Source organism: Rana temporaria, chromosome 2 (genome assembly GCF_905171775.1).
Source record: "Rana temporaria chromosome 2, aRanTem1.1, whole genome shotgun sequence".
In the NCBI taxonomy this organism is placed as follows: domain Eukaryota; kingdom Metazoa; phylum Chordata; class Amphibia; order Anura; family Ranidae; genus Rana; species Rana temporaria.
The window spans coordinates 370,669,100-370,686,596 of NC_053490.1; the positions used below are offsets into that span (position 1 = coordinate 370,669,100).

At 41.8% G+C, this 17,497-nt stretch overlaps 1 protein-coding gene across 5 annotated transcripts in view; it reads left to right on the forward strand.

The window, feature by feature from the left end:
* LOC120927225 (cadherin EGF LAG seven-pass G-type receptor 2-like) overlaps positions 1-17,497 on the forward strand; it is a 180,149-nt gene that overhangs the window by 145,972 nt on the left and 16,680 nt on the right. For all 5 annotated transcript variants that reach the window (XM_040337764.1, XM_040337765.1, XM_040337761.1 and 2 more), the window contains exons 22-31: positions 931-1,102; positions 1,191-1,346; positions 2,653-2,782; positions 6,597-6,797; positions 7,818-7,992; positions 10,053-10,165; positions 14,580-14,659; positions 15,002-15,128; positions 15,207-15,323; positions 15,444-15,568. In XM_040337764.1, the coding sequence (XP_040193698.1) occupies positions 931-1,102; positions 1,191-1,346; positions 2,653-2,782; positions 6,597-6,797; positions 7,818-7,992; positions 10,053-10,165; positions 14,580-14,659; positions 15,002-15,128; positions 15,207-15,323; positions 15,444-15,568 (1,396 nt within the window). The remainder of the gene's footprint in view (positions 1-930; positions 1,103-1,190; positions 1,347-2,652; positions 2,783-6,596; positions 6,798-7,817; positions 7,993-10,052; positions 10,166-14,579; positions 14,660-15,001; positions 15,129-15,206; positions 15,324-15,443; positions 15,569-17,497) is intronic.

Genomic DNA, 17,497 nt, shown 5'->3' on the forward strand with positions numbered 1-17,497 from the left:
GTCCCATTCTATTCAATAGAAACGTTCTAATAGGAGCGACGCAAGTCGCTCCGACTTAGAAAAAGGTTCTTGTACGACTTTAGGGGCGACTCGGGGCGACTTGCATTGACTTCTATACAGAAGTCATTTTGCAAGTCGCCTCTGAAGTCGTCTTCAGGATGCCTTGCCGAGTCGTCCCCGAAGTCGTGCCGCCCCAGTGTGAACCGCTCTTACTTTGCATTAGTCCTAACTGATGAAGGACCAAACATGTACTATACGGTTCTTGTGCAGTATCCTAAAATACTTTAGTTTCTGTACATGTTGTGGGTAATTTGAAATTACATATTATTTAAAGTACACTTTAATCTCAACCTTGATGATAGTGTGGTAAAGATGCCACTGCAGGTCTAGCGTCCTACTGGGAATCTAGAACGTCAGACCAAACAAAAGCTGCTGCTGTCATTAAGCCCATATGGTCCCTTGGACCCAAGTTGCACTTCAAGCTTCTGCTCTCCTTTGTTTGACATGTGTGTGCTCACATTACAATATGTGCAGGAAAAAAGCTTTTTGTTTTCTACTTTATAAAGGAAACCTGGCCCATAAAAAATATTTTGGCTGCCATAGCTGAGCTTCTTTTTAACTTGTTAGCTGCCTGGCTGTTACACTGATCTCCTGAGTTACTGACCTGGAACAATTATGAACCTGATAAAGTCAGGGTCTGCTGATCTAAACGCTAGTTCTGGGTCAAAGCATTGGAGGCAGAGGGTCAGCATTGCTGTAAAGCAGATGAGATTTATAGTTTGGTTTTATTTGACCTGCATGCTTTTCTTCACTTCTTTATGTATTTTTATATTATAAGAATAAAGTATGTTAATAATTGCTCATTAATTGTTACACTCTTGCTAAATTTAATGCTTAAGTGTAATACATTTTTTATTTTTTTTGAACAAGGCACTGACAAACTACATATGGATCGTTCACATCAAAACAGAGCAAAGAGGGACAAAGTTTCATGGAAAGAAGGTGCACAAAGGGATTTTGAAGCTGTGGTAACTGTTATAATATATCATGGCCTCGGGACTTTACTACCTGAAAGATGGGATCCAGACAAAAGAAGTCTCAGGTACAGACATTAAATATAACCAGTAGAGTAGCTTTTATGCCGTGCGATTTTACCTTTACCTTTCCATGTTCATTTTATTTTTAATTAGGGTGCCTAAACGTCCTGTAATAAATTCTCCAGTGGTGAGCATTTATATTCATGAAGCAGATGGGGCACTGGATCAACCAATTACAGTGCAGTTCAGACTTCGAGAAACACAAGAACGTTCCAAACCAATTTGTGTGCATTGGAATCACTCTCTCCAGTAAGTAAATATTTTTCACAATTTGTCAGTTTTATAAAGTTTCCCTTTGCGAATAAATTGGCTTAAAGTGTATTTCCACGTTCACGTTTGCAGTATATCCACCATATTTTTATGTGTTCCCATTCAGCATACCTTAAATTATAACTAAAGGCAAAACTTTTCTCGTTTTCGGACAGAGTGAAGGGGGATTAGAATCCCTGTCAGGTTTTATCGCTGTCTGTGCCCACGTTGGGGAGATTCACCCTCTCTATTTGTCCAGTTTACCATTATAACTGTTTATGGGACACAGGAATGGAAAAACATATGACAAAAATAAATCTGACAAGGATTATAACCCTCCCTTGCTCTATCCAAAATACATGCTCTCCTCACTTAACGACCACGTTCCGTTCCAGCGACTGGGTCGTTAAACTAATATTCAATTAGTTTATTATATTAAGCATTCTTGTTTTAATTGGTATAAGTACAGAACACAAAAATATAAACAACGAAAATTCTGTACTGTACAATACAATGATGTACAGTGCGTCGTTCGGGTGGGGAGAGCTGGTTGTAAGTCTGAGCGGTCGTTAAACAGATAAGTCGGTAAACAAGAGTATCTGTAAAAAAACATTTATTTTGTCTTCAATTCGACTTTATTTATTTTTCTATATTTCTTACTTTTTAGATGTCTCTTAGAAGGTGTCATGGTTGTTTGCAAGCATTTCTTAACAATTTCAGTGTTACTTTTCCCAATAGAAAGGCTTAGGAGTGGTATGAACTCCCTCTTAACATACAAGCCCAGTTTGGAAATATTTAACCCTTTGTTGGGACAGACAATGTTCAAATCTCGTTTACAATGGATGATATGAAATCTGCTAGCACATCATAGATAGGGTTTATTATGGCAAGCACAGCTCCATGCCCCCCTCATAAACAATGACAAATAGTAGAATTTTTCAGTGTTAGAGTTTCCAGAAAAAAACATTTAAAATTAAAATTGCAATTTTTTTTAATATTTTTTTTAAAGTTATGTTATGTGTATATAAACATGTATTAAATATAAATGTAGGTGTTATCCGAATTTGGCTTTTAAAGTGCAAATACACTTTAAGCCGGCCACTAATGTAGAGATGTCTCATTTAAAACAAGTGGAAATTCTCATTATTTCCTCTAGGGAAAGGCCGTGTTTGATCATTTGCTTAGATCATGGATTCAGGCTATGGCCACCCAAATTTGTATTTTATAATACATGTACTTGTACTTTAAATGTGCAGACTTCATTTTCATTTTATAGGATTTTAAAATATCTATGATAATTTTTCAGGTTACCAACACCAGGGGGTGGCTGGTCAGCTCGGGGCTGTGAGCTGGTTTTTCGCAACGAAACACACATTAGCTGCCAGTGCAATCACATGACCAGTTTTGCAGTGTTAATGGATATGTCACGAAGAGAGGTGAGTGAGTTAGGTTTGTTTTAAGGGGATTGTATTGCAGTTTAGTGTACATTGCCTCTATTTGTTTTGGTCCAAACCATACAAAGATTGTTTTACTTACATTGTATATGAATGCATAGTATTTTGCACGTGGCCAAAAGGGGGTGATTTAGGCAGTTTTCCAGTTTTTGCTTATTGTTAAAAGGTCTGTTCACACAGCTGAGTAGCTCAAGCTTAAATTTACACACAACGAAAGACCATACGAAAATTGAGGGCCAGATCCACAAAGAGCCGGCGTAACATAACATTTCCCATTTAAGTTACACTGCCTTAAAATTTCTACCTAAGTGCCCGATCCACAAAGCACTTACCTAGAAATTTTCGGCTGTGTAACTTAAATTCCGCCGGCGCAAGGCGTTCCTCTTCAAATGGGGGCGATTCCCATTTAAATTAGGCGCGCTCCCGCGCCGGCCGTACTGCGCATGCTCGTGACGTCATTTTCCCGACGTGCATAGCGCGAAATTACGTTACGCCAAGCTTTGTGGATCGCGTCGGGTCAATAAAGTTGCGGCGAAAAAAAAAAAGATACGGCAAAAAAAAAAATTTTTAAAACAAAAAAAAACGCGTCGCTGGACAGAAAGGTCTACTTTTACAAGGTGTAAACAGTTTACACTTTGTAAAAGCAGCCCTAATTTTACACATGCAACTTAATACTTACGGAGAAAAAACGAAGCGTAAAAGCTTCGTGGATCTCCGTAAGTGCTAATTTGCATACCCGAAGCGGCATTTAGACGCGAAATGCCCCCAGCGGCGGATGCGGTACTGCATCCTAAGATCCGGCAGTGTAAGTCCCTTACACATGTCGGATCTTCTGTCTATCTCTTGGAAACTGATTCTGTGGATCAGTTCCAAAGATAGAAACAGGGATACGACGGCGTGTCAGTAGATACGCTGGCGTATCCCTTTTGAGGATCTGGCCCTAAAACTTTAAACTTAAAAAAAAATCATGTTTTTTAAAATGGACATAAAAATATATATTACAACAACAGTGAAGCACTCCTTGATAACAAACAGCACTTATTAGCTTAAAATGTGAATAATGTCATCAAATCACATAGTAATATATATCGTGTAATACTGAAGTAAATAGTGAAAAAAGTCTCAAATACTCAATCCATTTATAAGTAAAGTATTCCTAAACATGAAAGATAGTCCCATACATAATCCAATTTATTGGGTGTCCATAAGCAATCACCAAACTTCATGTGCCACAAAGCAAATCCTTCCACGCCATCTGATATCTTCCACCATTCAATGCCACCGAAAGTGTCACCCACGTACTCAATCGGGTGTTTCCTCACTTGATGCAGGGGACCCCTTAATTTCTCAAGGTGGCCAACAGCACTCTTGTAACTCAAGCAACAGAAACAGCAGCATCCTTGTTTCATAGAAATGCTCTACAGCTCTTGCATAGGTGTCTCATAGCTCCTCCCAGCGTGATGACATTATAAAGGCCCCTCAGTCATATACACACGATCGTTTTTTTCAGTCGTCATAAACTTTGACTGTTTTTTCCGACGGAACTCCGCTCAACCTCTCTTGCATACACAAAGACACATCAAATTCCGACCGCCCAAAAAAGTGACGTACAACACTATGACAAGCCGAGAAAAATTAAGTTCAATGCTTACGAGCATGCGTCGACTTGTTTCCGAGCATGCCTGTTTTCTTCTCCGTCAGAGTTCCATACAGACGAACGGAAATTACGGCTCTCTTTCTAATTCCGTTGGAATTTCGGATGAAAAAAGTCCAATGGGGCATACACACGGTCGAAATATCAACTGACGTTCCGTCAGACTTTTTTAATCGGAAATTTTGATTGTGTGTACGAGGCATAAGACTCAGAAACTTGGTAGGCAGTTTTTTCTCAGCCAGCAATGCCTGGACCCAGTGGAGTGGTCCGTACATCAGGTTCAATAGCAGACTTGACAGGTTTGTCTCGAGGTACAGGGAGACTCAGGCAGATGGATGTTGTGATGGCTCCATGGGATCAGTATACCCTGGTCTATACCTTTTCTGCCCTGAGATTCCTCCCTTGTCTGCTTTACAGGATCTAGATTAGGGCCATTCTGTTGATTCTCATTGTTCCATACTGGCCGCGGCAGATGTGTTACACTGACCTAGTAAGTCTCCTGGCAGATGTTGCTTGGATGACTCAACATCATTAGGATTTCTGCTCAAACGACCAATTTTCTATCCTCCTTCATGGTCATGGTTTACTGGGGAGATGAGGCACAAAATGTTTTTCACCTTAAAGTGGTTGTAAACTCTGTTATACCACTTGAACCTACAGGAACGCCTATAATATGGCTTACCTGTAGGTACTGTAAATATCTCCTAAACTTGCACATTTTAGGAGATAGTCACTATATGCGCTGCTGCCGACATCATCGGCGCGTGCTATGACCGCCGGCTCATGTGTCCGCACCACGTCATCGCTGCTCCAGTCAATCACAGTGCTGGAGCCCACGAACCTGGAAGCCACTACGGTAAAAAAAGATGACGGCTGTGGAAGCAGAGTGCAGGTGGCACTGCAGTGCATCGTTCTAAAGTAAGTATTTCATAATGAGCTAGTATGTGATGCATACTAGCTCATTATGCCTTTGTCTTGCAGGTTGTTTTGTTTTTCAGAGGTTTACAACATAGAACATAGAACAACATAGAATGCATTAAGGTGAAAAATCATAAGACTTTACAACTCCTTTAAGTTGCTAGCAGCTCCTAGTTCTCTGTTGCTTTTTAGGGCCTGCTAGCTGTGTTGGCATCCCTCAATTGCATTACTTTCAGACATCCGAAGGGTTAAAGACTTCCCGTGTCCCTTAATGAACAAGAATGAAAATAGGAATCCTTTTCTTGGTGTCCACTGAGGGAAGCAAATCCCACAGCTCTGTGTTTATAATAATGTTTTCAGTTCCCTTGTGCAAGTCCCAAATGCCTTTCTACAAAATTTATTTTTTGAGGAGTATACAAATTCAGTTTTTTAGTGATGGGCCCACCTAGTTATGTTTGATGTGAAAGTGAGCATTTTGTCATAATAAGGTCTACAAACTCTAGGAAAACAGAGTAATTATTTCCCTTAGTGGAAGAATGAAAAAATAAATAAAGGACTACTATGTTATGTAGGCTGGGATGGTGACCTGCTGCATAAACCACTGTAATTGGAAAATTATGTCAATAATTTTACTAGTGTGTGCCAATGTTTTAACATTTGTTTCCATGGATTATGCATGTAATTATACAGTGTATGTACAGGTGCAGGCATGTCTGTCTGTTACACACTTAGGGCCCCTTCACACCAGCAGACCGTATGTCAGTTTTTTCATCCATCCGTTTACTATCCCTATTGGATAGCGGGTGCCAGCGGATGAACATCCGCTGACACCCGATCTCATCGGTGTCCGCTATGCAATGATTCTGCAGACGGAGGAAAATCCTATTTTTTCAACCGTCTGCAGAGCGGATCGGGTGAACACGGACAGAGCCCTGTCATCTGCCGGCTCAGCGGGGATCAACGGAGCGATCCCCGCTGAGCAAGCGGACAAGAAAGGTACGGATCCTCACAGGACCTGTACGTCTGAAAGGGGCCTTAGGTTCCCTGCTTTACATTTATGCTTAACTGCTCCTTCATTCAGTTCAAGTCTGTAAGCCAACCAATGCATTAAAAAGCAATAAATATGTTTACTTTCAGTGACCATTATGATGTTCTGCATATGAATAGCCTGTGAAAAAATGTCTAGGATTTGATCTTAAAATGTTTTTTTTTATCTGTTTACAGAATGGAGAAGTGCTTCCTTTGCGCATCATTACATACTCTTGCATAGGTGTAACCCTGGGCTTTTTGCTTCTCACTTTACTTTTTCTGTGTATCCCACGTTCCCTGCGTTTCAATCAACACAGCATCCATCGGAACCTACTACTGGCTCTCTTCCTGTCTCAGCTCAGCTTCATACTGGGTATCAACCAGGCTGACCTGGAGGTAACTATTGCATATGTTCTCATTTTTAAAATTGTGTACACTTATAAGACAAAGATATGTATATACAGTATGGGTCAAGCATAACATGGCTCATTTTGCCTCCTGACTGGAGTTCAGCTTTAATATAAAAAAAGTTTAGTCATAATAACAGTAAGAAATTAGCTTGCTTCAAGTAAGCTAGGGCAGATAGATGATGCTAAACATTAACAATTACATTTAGTTATGCAGGTCGGCTATATTGTTTGGTCCATCACTTTATTAGGTTCAAGTTTTCAGTTTGCGATTCCCATTGGACATCAAGTTGCTTCTAGTTACCCAGACAGAACTGTTTTAACCTATAAGAAGTGTCACCTGTGCCAGTGGTTGAGAGTCTTTGCTGTAGACCACACCACAATTTAAGTGTTCCACAAATACCAACCAGAATAATGGAGGCATAAGTAATTATCTGCAAAAGCTTGTACGTGCTTGGAGTATGGCCTGACCTTTACCATTGTATAACAGTAGCTGTTTTTGCATTTGGACCTTTTAGGCCTTGTGCACATATGGCTTCTGTTTAGCCCTTTTGACCGCAGACACTCCTGGCAGGAGAAAAGCTGCTTAGAAAAATGAGGTAAAAACTGTGTATTGCACAGGTGTTTAGACATTGTACTCCAGTTGCCAGACTATTTATTTATTCTGGTCATTGGAATTCATTAACGCTCAAACATTAGACGTGTCTTACATTTAGGCAAGTTCCTCTTCTAATACGCCTGTAATTGCCTATGTGTGCATGGACACACAGGCTTACATAGCGGTGCTTTTACAGGCTGAAAAAATAACTGCCTCAGTTACTGATGCACAAATGCTTTAGTTTAATATACATTTTCAACACACAAACTAACTAAACTATTTTCTTTTTTTCTTTTTCTCCCTGACGTGTTATTTTTTCCCACTATATTTATTTTTTCATGTCTGCTCTTGCCCTACACACTTGCTTCATGTACATTGTCTTCTTGTTTATAAATTATCCATCTGTTTCAGTTTTCATGCACTATCATTGCTATCCTCCTCCATTTTCTCTCTCTGTGTTGCTTTTCTTGGGTTTTTCTTGAAGTTCTGCACATATATCGCAGACTGAGTGAAGTTCGAGATGTCAACACTGGTCCAATGAGATTCTACTATGCTCTGGGTTGGGGTGTACCCGCCTTTATCACTGGTAAGTCTACAACACTTGTACGGGCTTGGCTACATACAGTGGGGCAGATTCATGTAGCACTTACACCGTTTTTTTGGGAGATGCGCGGCGTAAGTGCAGATTTGCGCCGGCGGATCGCTGCGCCGTACCCAGAGACCCAGATTACGCCTCCAAATAGACTTCATCGCCTCCGGCGCGGCGTTGGCACAGATTTACGCTGGTCCGATCTGGCGCGGCCATGGTTTTTGTGTTTTAAATATGCAAATGAGTTTTTTTGGGCCGATTCATCAACCTAAGCTTGATCGGCGCAGGCTACTCCCGGTGCGCGGAACTGAAATTTCCGGCGCCAAGTTACCCCTCATAAAAGCAGGGGTAACTTTGCACCAGACTTGCACAGGTCAGCTGGAGAGCAGCTAAAGCAGCAGCGTTACAGACGAGCTGAGCAACAACACTTGCTGGACAACACATCAAGTGACCTAGCTTGGAAAAAAAAAGCTTCAGTACATTTGCACCTGCAGGGCGGAAGTCTGGGCTGATTTATGGACAGGGCGTTGGTAGTGGGCCGGCGTAGCTCAGGGGTCACGCCAGGGCGCAGTTCTGAGCATGTGCACATTGGGGCATTTACCCCTGGATGTCACTGAGCATGTGCGGTCTAAGATGCGCCCCGGCGTGACCCCTGCGCCATGGTCGGCACTTCATTAGCATAGGGTGACTCCCATTTGGCCTTACCCCGCCTTACGCCGTCTAAAATCCGCCCAGCTGGGGCATCGTAGACAAAAAAAGTTTCTTGAATCACCTAACTGCCGCTCCGCGCTGGACCGGTGTAGTCTAAAAATGATGCACCACGCCGGTGCAAATCTGCACCATTGTACATGAATCTGGCCCCGTATATCTAAAGCTGGTCATTCATTGCTAGAAAATAGATGATCCGTTGTGCAAAATGGTGTTCAGGAGGCAAATACTATAGTGCTTAAGAGTTTTGGCACTGCTTAAAGCCATCTGAGATCAACATGTATCCAGCTGCCCTCATCACTTTTCCTCATCTCTACCAATACCTCTCTCTTTCTATTTGTCTTTCAGAATAAAATACATTTTTCTGTTTGTTTTAGTTTTATAATGGTGTGTGGTTTCGTGGGCCTTGCCAGTTTGCGTTCCACTAACAGCCTTGAGTGTACCTTCTAGCAAAACTGATGCTGGTGTCCCAGATATTTGCCCCCTGCTTGAGTCCCCACCATCAGGCCCCCCTTTTAACTTCATCTGGCAAAGCTTCTTTATCTAGAGAGGAGCTCTTCGCCGCTGTGTATAAGCGAGGGTTTCTGCCATGATAGCTATGATGGGGTCGCAAATGGGCTAATTTATCCTATCCCCAATCCCCCTGCACGTTATTAGAGTCTATCTCTTCTACATAACAGAGGAGTCTCAATCTGGACATGGAGCAGTCTGTGTCATCTTTCTCTAAGTTTACCAGTTTGGTTTCCGTTAGGAGCCTGGAGCCAGCAAAAACCTTCCTGGTGTTTATCCTGTTGCACCCTGTGGAGTATGGCGTTTGGCCTAATTCAGACAAGTGTTTCTTACTCCCAGGACTTGGCTCTATCCTATTGAGGAGGGATTTCTTAGGAATTGGTCTATCCCTGTAGTTGATCCAGTCATTTTCTATCCTAACAAGACTTCACTTTCCATGTGGAGGACATAAATTGTATCACTTTTATTTCTATTACAAGGAATGTAAAGATCCCTTGAAAAAAAGCATGACAGGACCTCTTTAATGTGAGATCTAGGGTCAAAAAGACCTCAGATCTCACATTTACACTTATATGCAATAAAGAATAAAACCTGAAAGATTGTAGTATCATTGTAGTTGTGCTGACTACTACAGTGATTTCCAACTTCCCCAGTTGTCCAGCAGGTATGAATAATGCATGCTTATATTGTGCCAAGCTGGACCAATGTAAGTATGCAATACATATAATTCCTGGAGTTTAGAATTTAAATATGTCTTCTTCCTATGAATAAAGGTTTATTTTGAATATGCTTTGCTGTTTTGTTCATATATCACCTTTTTGTATGCTTCATTCCCCTAGGTCTGGCAGTGGGGCTTGACCCTGAAGGTTATGGCAACCCTGATTTCTGTTGGCTTTCTGTATCTGACACATTAATCTGGAGCTTTGCAGGGCCTGCTGGCTTTGTCATATCAGTAAGGAAAACGACTTCATATTAAATTAGCTGTTTTCTCATTTGATTCAGTGAGACACTATAATTAAGCTGTGGTGAATTATCCTAGCATTGACTGTACCCCATCACTACCAACCTAGCTACCTTTTTATTTTATTTTCTTGTAGTACTGTTGTCCAGCTATTAGAATGTATTCTGGTAAACCAGTATATATAGTTTTGTGACATAGTAGCCTTTTTACGAACATGACCTGTATAAAGAAGATTGCTTCTAGCAAATTTCTTAAAGAGGCTGTAAACCTCCCTGGGTAACTTGTACCTATAGGTAAGCCTAGAATAAGGCTTAGCTATAGAAACTGTAAACATCTCCTAAACTATGTCATCGGCGCATGCGCTCTGAAGAAAAGGCCGCCCGTACTGTTTCTTCAGGAGCGAGTGCTGTGATCGGCAGTATGTTCATTTAATACAGTATGTGGGTTGTGGTGTCTTTATCCACATTGAGTACAAGAAAGGAGAAGGCAGAAGAGAAAGTCTGAGTGAGTGAAGCTTAAACTAAATAATAAATGTTGACTTCTAAATATAATGAAAAAGAGAAGTTCAGGATAAAAAAAAAATGGTAGAACTGAGTGATCAAAGGCGCTGATCACTTGGTTCTCCCCTCCACTCTGAGCAGAGAGCTGTGAGAGCTGCGCTCACTGTAGCTCTGGGCTGGGGAGGAGGGGTCTGGCCCAGGTTCTCAGCGGATCACGAGAGGCTGGGCCAGGTCCTGTTCCAGGGTTCTGGGCAGATACTGACCATATGGTCAGGATATTTCTTGAGCTTGGGCTGACTGAGTGACATCAGCAGACCTTAGCCCACTGTCTGCTGAAAACGGGTCACAGGAGCGCAGAATGAACTGTACTTCTGTGATCCATAGGGGAAGCATGGCCAAAAAATCATTGACCATACTTCTCTTTTAAAGTACTGTATAAATAGATATATACAGTATATCTTATTACATGGGGGGGGGGGGGGTAGACTAAATAGTTTACAGATGATTGTGCTTTTAATTCAGCTCACTGGAAGGTCACCGGATATTTTCTGTACTTTCTGAAATCGGTGTTCTGGCCTCCCCCTTCAAAAATTCAAAGTCAGCAGCTGCACATACTGTAGCTGCTGATTTTTAATATTAGGACACTTACCTGTCCTGGAATCCATTACTGTCGGCACCCCAGCTGTTGGGTACTGCTACCGGCTTCACAGCCGGGACCCTATTGCGCATACGCGAAGAGCGCTACACTCTCTTACTGGCCCGGCAGCAGGGGAAGGAAGAGGAAGGCCAGACTTCTGACGGACCTCACAGTGGCAAAAGATCCGATGGAAGTGGGGACAGGGTACCTGTCAAAAACAGGTACCCCGCTCCCCCCCGAAAGGTGCCAAATGTGGCACAGGAGAGGGGGAGTAATCGGATAAACTGAAAATCTTTTTGCCTTCAAAAATAAATATATATATAAATACACAGGGCTTTTTTTCTCAGAGAAAAGGTGCACAAACTCCTCTCTTCCAAGTCACCCTTGACTCCACCCCCTACCCACCTCCAAGCACCTTCCTTGGTTCCACCCCTTACCCACCTCCCAGTACCACCCCTTTTAGAGAATACAGAAACAAGTATAATTTTGTGGTGAATTTGTTCATGATAACAAGAAAGGCAGTAAAATAGATCTGGCAACAATGGGCACCCCTGCGACAATAGATCCAACCGGCAACAATGGACTCCCAACAGCCAGCATCATTAGACCATCCAGCAGCCAGCAGATCCCTCCCAGCAACGATTGACCCCCTGCAACATAAGACCCAACCCTGTCAACAATAGATTCCCCACCAGCAGCAATAGCCCCCGATGCAAAAATAGATCTCCTCCAGCAAAAATAGATTCCCCAGTAGCCAGCATCAATAGACCCTCCAGCCGCTAGCAAATCTCTCCCAGAAACGATTGACCTCCTGCAACATAAGACCCACATCCAGCAACAATATATCCCCCACCAGCAACAATAGACCCCCTTCAAAAATAGATCCCCTCCAGCAACAATAGATTCCCCAGTAGCCAGCATCAATAGACCCTCTAGCAGCCAGCAACAAAAAACCCTCCCTCAACAGTACATCCCTTCTAGCAATGACTGACCCCCAGCAACTATAGATCCCCCACGAGCAACAAAATAAACTCCCAGCAACAATAGACTCCCTTCCTTTGAAAAATAGATCCCCTCCAGCAACAATAGATCCCCCAGCAGCCAGCATCAATAGACTCTCCAGCACACCCCAGGACCTCTTTCCATTACATACATTCAGTTCGGGAGGTGCCACAACTGTGTTCCCCCCGCATCCCTGCTGAAAAAAAGCCCTGTGTGTGTATATACATTCTTATATATATATATATATATATATATATATATATATATATATATATATATACAGTCATGCTCGAAATTGTTGGCACCCCAGGATTTTTTTCAGAAAATCAAGTATTTCTCACAGAAAAGTATTGCAGTAACACGTGTTTTGCTATACACATGTTTATTCCCTTTGTCTGTATTGGAACAAAACAAAAAAAAAAGAGGAACAAAAGCAAATTTGACATAATGTCACACAAAACTCAAAAAATGGGCTGCTCAAAATTCTTGGCACCCTTTCAATATTGTGGATAAATAAGATTGTTTCAAGCATGTGATGCTCCTTTAAACTCACCCGGGGCAAGTAACAAGTGTGGGCAATATAAAAATCACACCTGAAAGCAGATAAAAAGGAGAGAAGTTCTTTGCATTGTGTGTCTGTGTGTGCCACACTAAGCATGGACAACAGAAAGAGGAGAAGAGAACTGTCTGAGGACTTGAGAACCAAAATTGTGGAAAAATATCAACAATCTCAAGGTTACAAGTCCATCTCCAGAGATCTAGATTTGCCTTTGTCCACAGTGCACAACATTATCAAGAAGTTTGCAACCCATGGCACTGTACCTAATCTCTCTGGGCGTGTACGGAAGAGAAAAATTGATGAAAGGTTGCAACGCAGGATAGTCCGGATGGTGGATAAGCAGCCCCAAACAAGTTCCAAAGAAATTCAAGCTGTCCTGCAGGCTCAGAGAGCATCAGTGTCAGCACGAACTATCTGACGACATTTAAATGAAATGAAACGCTATGGCAGGAGACCCAAGAGGACCCCACTGCTGACACAAAAAAGTAAGACCACAGTTTGCTAAAATTTACTTGAGTAAGCCAAAATCCTTCTGGGAAAACGTCTTGTGGACAGATGAGACCAGGATAGAGCTTTTTGGTAAAGCACATCATTCTACTGTTAACTGAAAACAGAATGAGGCCTACAAAGAAAAGAACACAGTACCTGCAGTGAAATATGGTGGAGGTTCAATGATGTTTTGGGGTTGTTTTGCCGCCTCTGGCACTGGGTGCCTTGAAAGTGCAAGGCATCATGAAATCTGAGGATTACCAAAGGATTTTGGGTCGCACTGTAGAGCAGTGTCAGAAAGCTGGGTTTGCGTCCGAGAACTTGGGTCTTCCAGCAGGACAATGACCCCAAACATAAGTCAAAAAGCACCCAGAAATGGATGGCAACAAAGCGCTGGAGAGTTCTAAAGTGGCCAGCAGTGAGTCCAGATCTAAATCCCATGATCACCTGTTGAAAGATCTTAAAATTACTGTTGGTAAAATGCGCCCTTCCAATAACAGAGACCTGGAGCAGTTTGCAAAGGAAGAGTGGTCCAAAATTCAGGGTGAGAGGTTTTTTTCAGCACGTCGTTGTGTTTTACGTCACCGCGTTCTGACACGATCAGTTTTTTAACCGATGGTGTGTAGGCACGACTGACCATCAGTCAGCTTCATCGGTTAACCGATGAAAACGGTCCATCAGACAGTTTTCATCGGATGGACTGATCGTGTGTACAGGGCATAAGAAGCCTATTGATGGTTATAGGAAGCGACTGATTTCAGTTATTTTTTCCAAAGGGTGTGCAACCAAATATTAGGTTAAGTGTGCCAAGAATTTTGAGCGGCCCATTTTTGTAGTTTTGTGTGACATTATGTCCAATTAGCTTTTTTCCTCCCTTTTTTTGTTTTGTTCCAATACACACAAAGGGAATAAACATGTGTATAGCAAAACATGTGTCACTGCAATACTTTTCTGTGAGAAATACTTGATTTTCTGGAAAAATTCCTGGGGTGCCAACAATTTCGAGCATGACTGTGTGTGTGTGTGTGTGTATATATATATATATATATATATATATACAGTATATATGTATATATATTTTTTAACGATTCTCATAGTAAATTTAAATTAAAAAATACTTCTTGCCATGCTAAGGAAAAATATATCTGTGCTGCAGTTTTGTTAATAAATATTAAATAAAAAAAATGATTTAACTTTAAATATTTGTGTTTTTTACAGACTGGACTGTTTCTTTGCATTGTTTCTGGGCGTGCATCCTGTGCAGCACAGAGGAAAGGATTCCAAAAGAAAGGGACAGCGTAAGTCCCACTTCCTATTATCTCACTATCCATTGACAGTATTGTCTTCTATTTACTCTTCATTCCCCTTGGTGGACAGATTTTGTCTCCATATACAACAGTGTACACTAACCAAAGCATACCTATATCTGTATTTAGTTGCTAAACCTGTTCTCCTTATTTAGTGGTTCAGCCTTGCAAAATCTGGACAATGCCACAGGCCCACGTGGCCAAGACTTGGTTTACTTCTGTACATGATAGAAAATGTTTTTTCAAGATTTTTTTTATGACTGTGGTCATGTATCCAACAGTATGGCAAATTATTAAACATTACATTTTTTATCTGCTGTTGTTTGTTCGTAGGTCTGGACTCCGATGTTCCATATTCCTGCTTCTTCTTGTTAGTGTGTCCTGGATTCTTGCTCTGTTGTCGGTTAACAGCGATCTACTGTTCCTACACTACACTTATGCTGGCGTTGTCTGTGCTCAGGTAATTAAGATTTTTCTTGTAACTAGGTGCATTTCAAGGCCTGGTGACTATTCATCTAATAACGGTGTCTCTTGGCAGGGTCCTCTCATCTTTTTGATCAGTGTGATATTCAGCAAAGATGTACACAGGTCACTTAAACACAGCGTTCGTAAGATGAATGAACCTAGTGTCACCACAAAGTCCACCCTAACCTCGGTAACTGCTGCATTATGATTCTGTTCCCTTTTTAAGTTCTGTTCTGCTCTGTGGTATGTGTGTTTTTTGTAATTCCCTGTATATTATGCATCTAATGATACAATGAATTGTCTCTTACAGTCGCATCCACATAACAGTTATGCGGATGGTCAGCTCTATCATATGCCATTTGGTTCTTCAACTGGCTCTTTGCACAGTTCTATACCTTCAAGAGGGAGTCATTGTTACTTGCCAATCCTGCTCAGGTGAGACCCTGTTATATCATAAGGCAAGCATGTAAAGCCTTGTAGACTTAAAGGGGTTGTAAAGGAATTTTTATTTTTCCCTAAATAGCTTCCTTTACCTTAGTGCAGTCCTCCTTCACTTACCCCATCCTTCGATTTTGCTTTTAAATGTCCGTATTTCTTCTGAGAAATCCTCACTTTCTGTTCTTCTGTCTGTAACTCACCACCGTAATGCAAGGCTTTCTTCCTGGTGTGGAGAAAGCCTCTTGAGGGGGGAGGGGGCGAGCAGACAAGTCGGGACACTCTCTACTTTGCAGATAGAGAAAGGAGCTATGTGTTAGTGGGCGTCCTGACACTCCTGCTCGCCTCCTCCCACCAGGGAGAAAGCCTCGCATTACGGTGGTGAGTTACAGACAGAAGAACAGGAAGTGAGCATTTCTCAGAAGAAATAAGGACATTTAAAAGCAAAATCGAAGGATGAGGTAAGTGAAGGAGGACTGCACTAAGGTAAAGGAAGCTATTTAGGGGGAAAAAAATTCCGGTTAACAATGCGTTTAGATGCAAATCCGGCTGCCTCTTAATTGTAATGGTTTTGAGACCACTATGTCTTTTTTTGGGGGGGGGGGGGGGCAGCCAGCACTTGCGCAGGTCTGTGACAGGTTTAACATTGGAGGTGACACAGATGTTTATCAAGATATTTTCATTTAAAACAAGCACACAAGAAGTGGTCAGGAGCAGTTTGTTTTTTGTCACAGTGCCATTTTAGAGCAGCTGAGGGAAGATTTATAAATGATGTTGTCTAATTATAATACATCTGTCTCAGATTTGCCTTATTGCTCCTGTTTAGAATCCAATAGCTGTGCAATAGAATTTATAAATGCCCCCAATGTGTTGTATTGCATAGAGCTACTTATAGTCAGAAGAAATAGTCCCCTACAAACTAAATCATAATGCATATAATCAAGTTCAGCATTTTGTTTTCTTTAAAGGCATCATGTCCACAAGTCATTCCTTATAAGAAATCTATTTTTCTTTCTTGTCCATGAAGGGACGCAAACATTCTGATAATGTCAGGTTATACTGTTGCCTACAGGAGGACTGGTACCCTGTAGGCAGCCCTGGCATTACAAATTGTAAGCTAGCCCTGGGTTACCACTCTTTTTTCCAGTATGCCTAATTTTTTACTAGCGTGCAAGGTGAGTGAGATTTATTTCTGTTCTGCTGAGAATGGTCTAACCAGCCTTGCTAGCCTTTTTGTCTTCACTTTTCTCCACCCATTTTTCCTTGGATTCTTCCATTGACTTCAGTCAAGGTTTCTCACTACATCGATGCTTTAGCTGTTTCAAATCTGCCTTTTCCACCTAGGAGTGCTATACCCAGACTCCCGCTGGCCTGGACTTGTATAGCTAACCTGGAATGTGACCTTAACACACTCGGCTCTGCATTGTGGTGCGTTCCAGACCTTTGTATACTGGAAAAAAATAATCATCAGAGCACTTTTTTTGCGCAGGGCTGTGTCATTTCCACAGGCAATGACCCTGTTTCTGAAGACTCACTTTTATTAAGTAAGGCTGGTTATTTTGAAGTGGCAGAAACTACCACCATACCATATTGCACTATTGGGAACGTTTCAAATTTCCCACCACTGCTGGTTTCACTGTGGTATGCATTAATGCTGGGGAGCTGAGTGCTGATGTCACCTGCTGGGTAAAGTGTCACATGTTCTCATTCCTGCTATTCGGTGTAGAGAAAGCACTAGTCTGCTGCTCTGATCTCCACTCTGTTGCTGCTGCCTTCCCTACCTGGACACATCCAGATGCTCAATCCTCATTAGCTGCCTAGGTTTGAGAGAACCTGAGGTTCTACTTCACATTTTGGGTGTAGTTACACACTGCTATGCTGTGCAATATGTCTGCACATAGACACAGAAGGGAGGTTGGTCGATTCTCT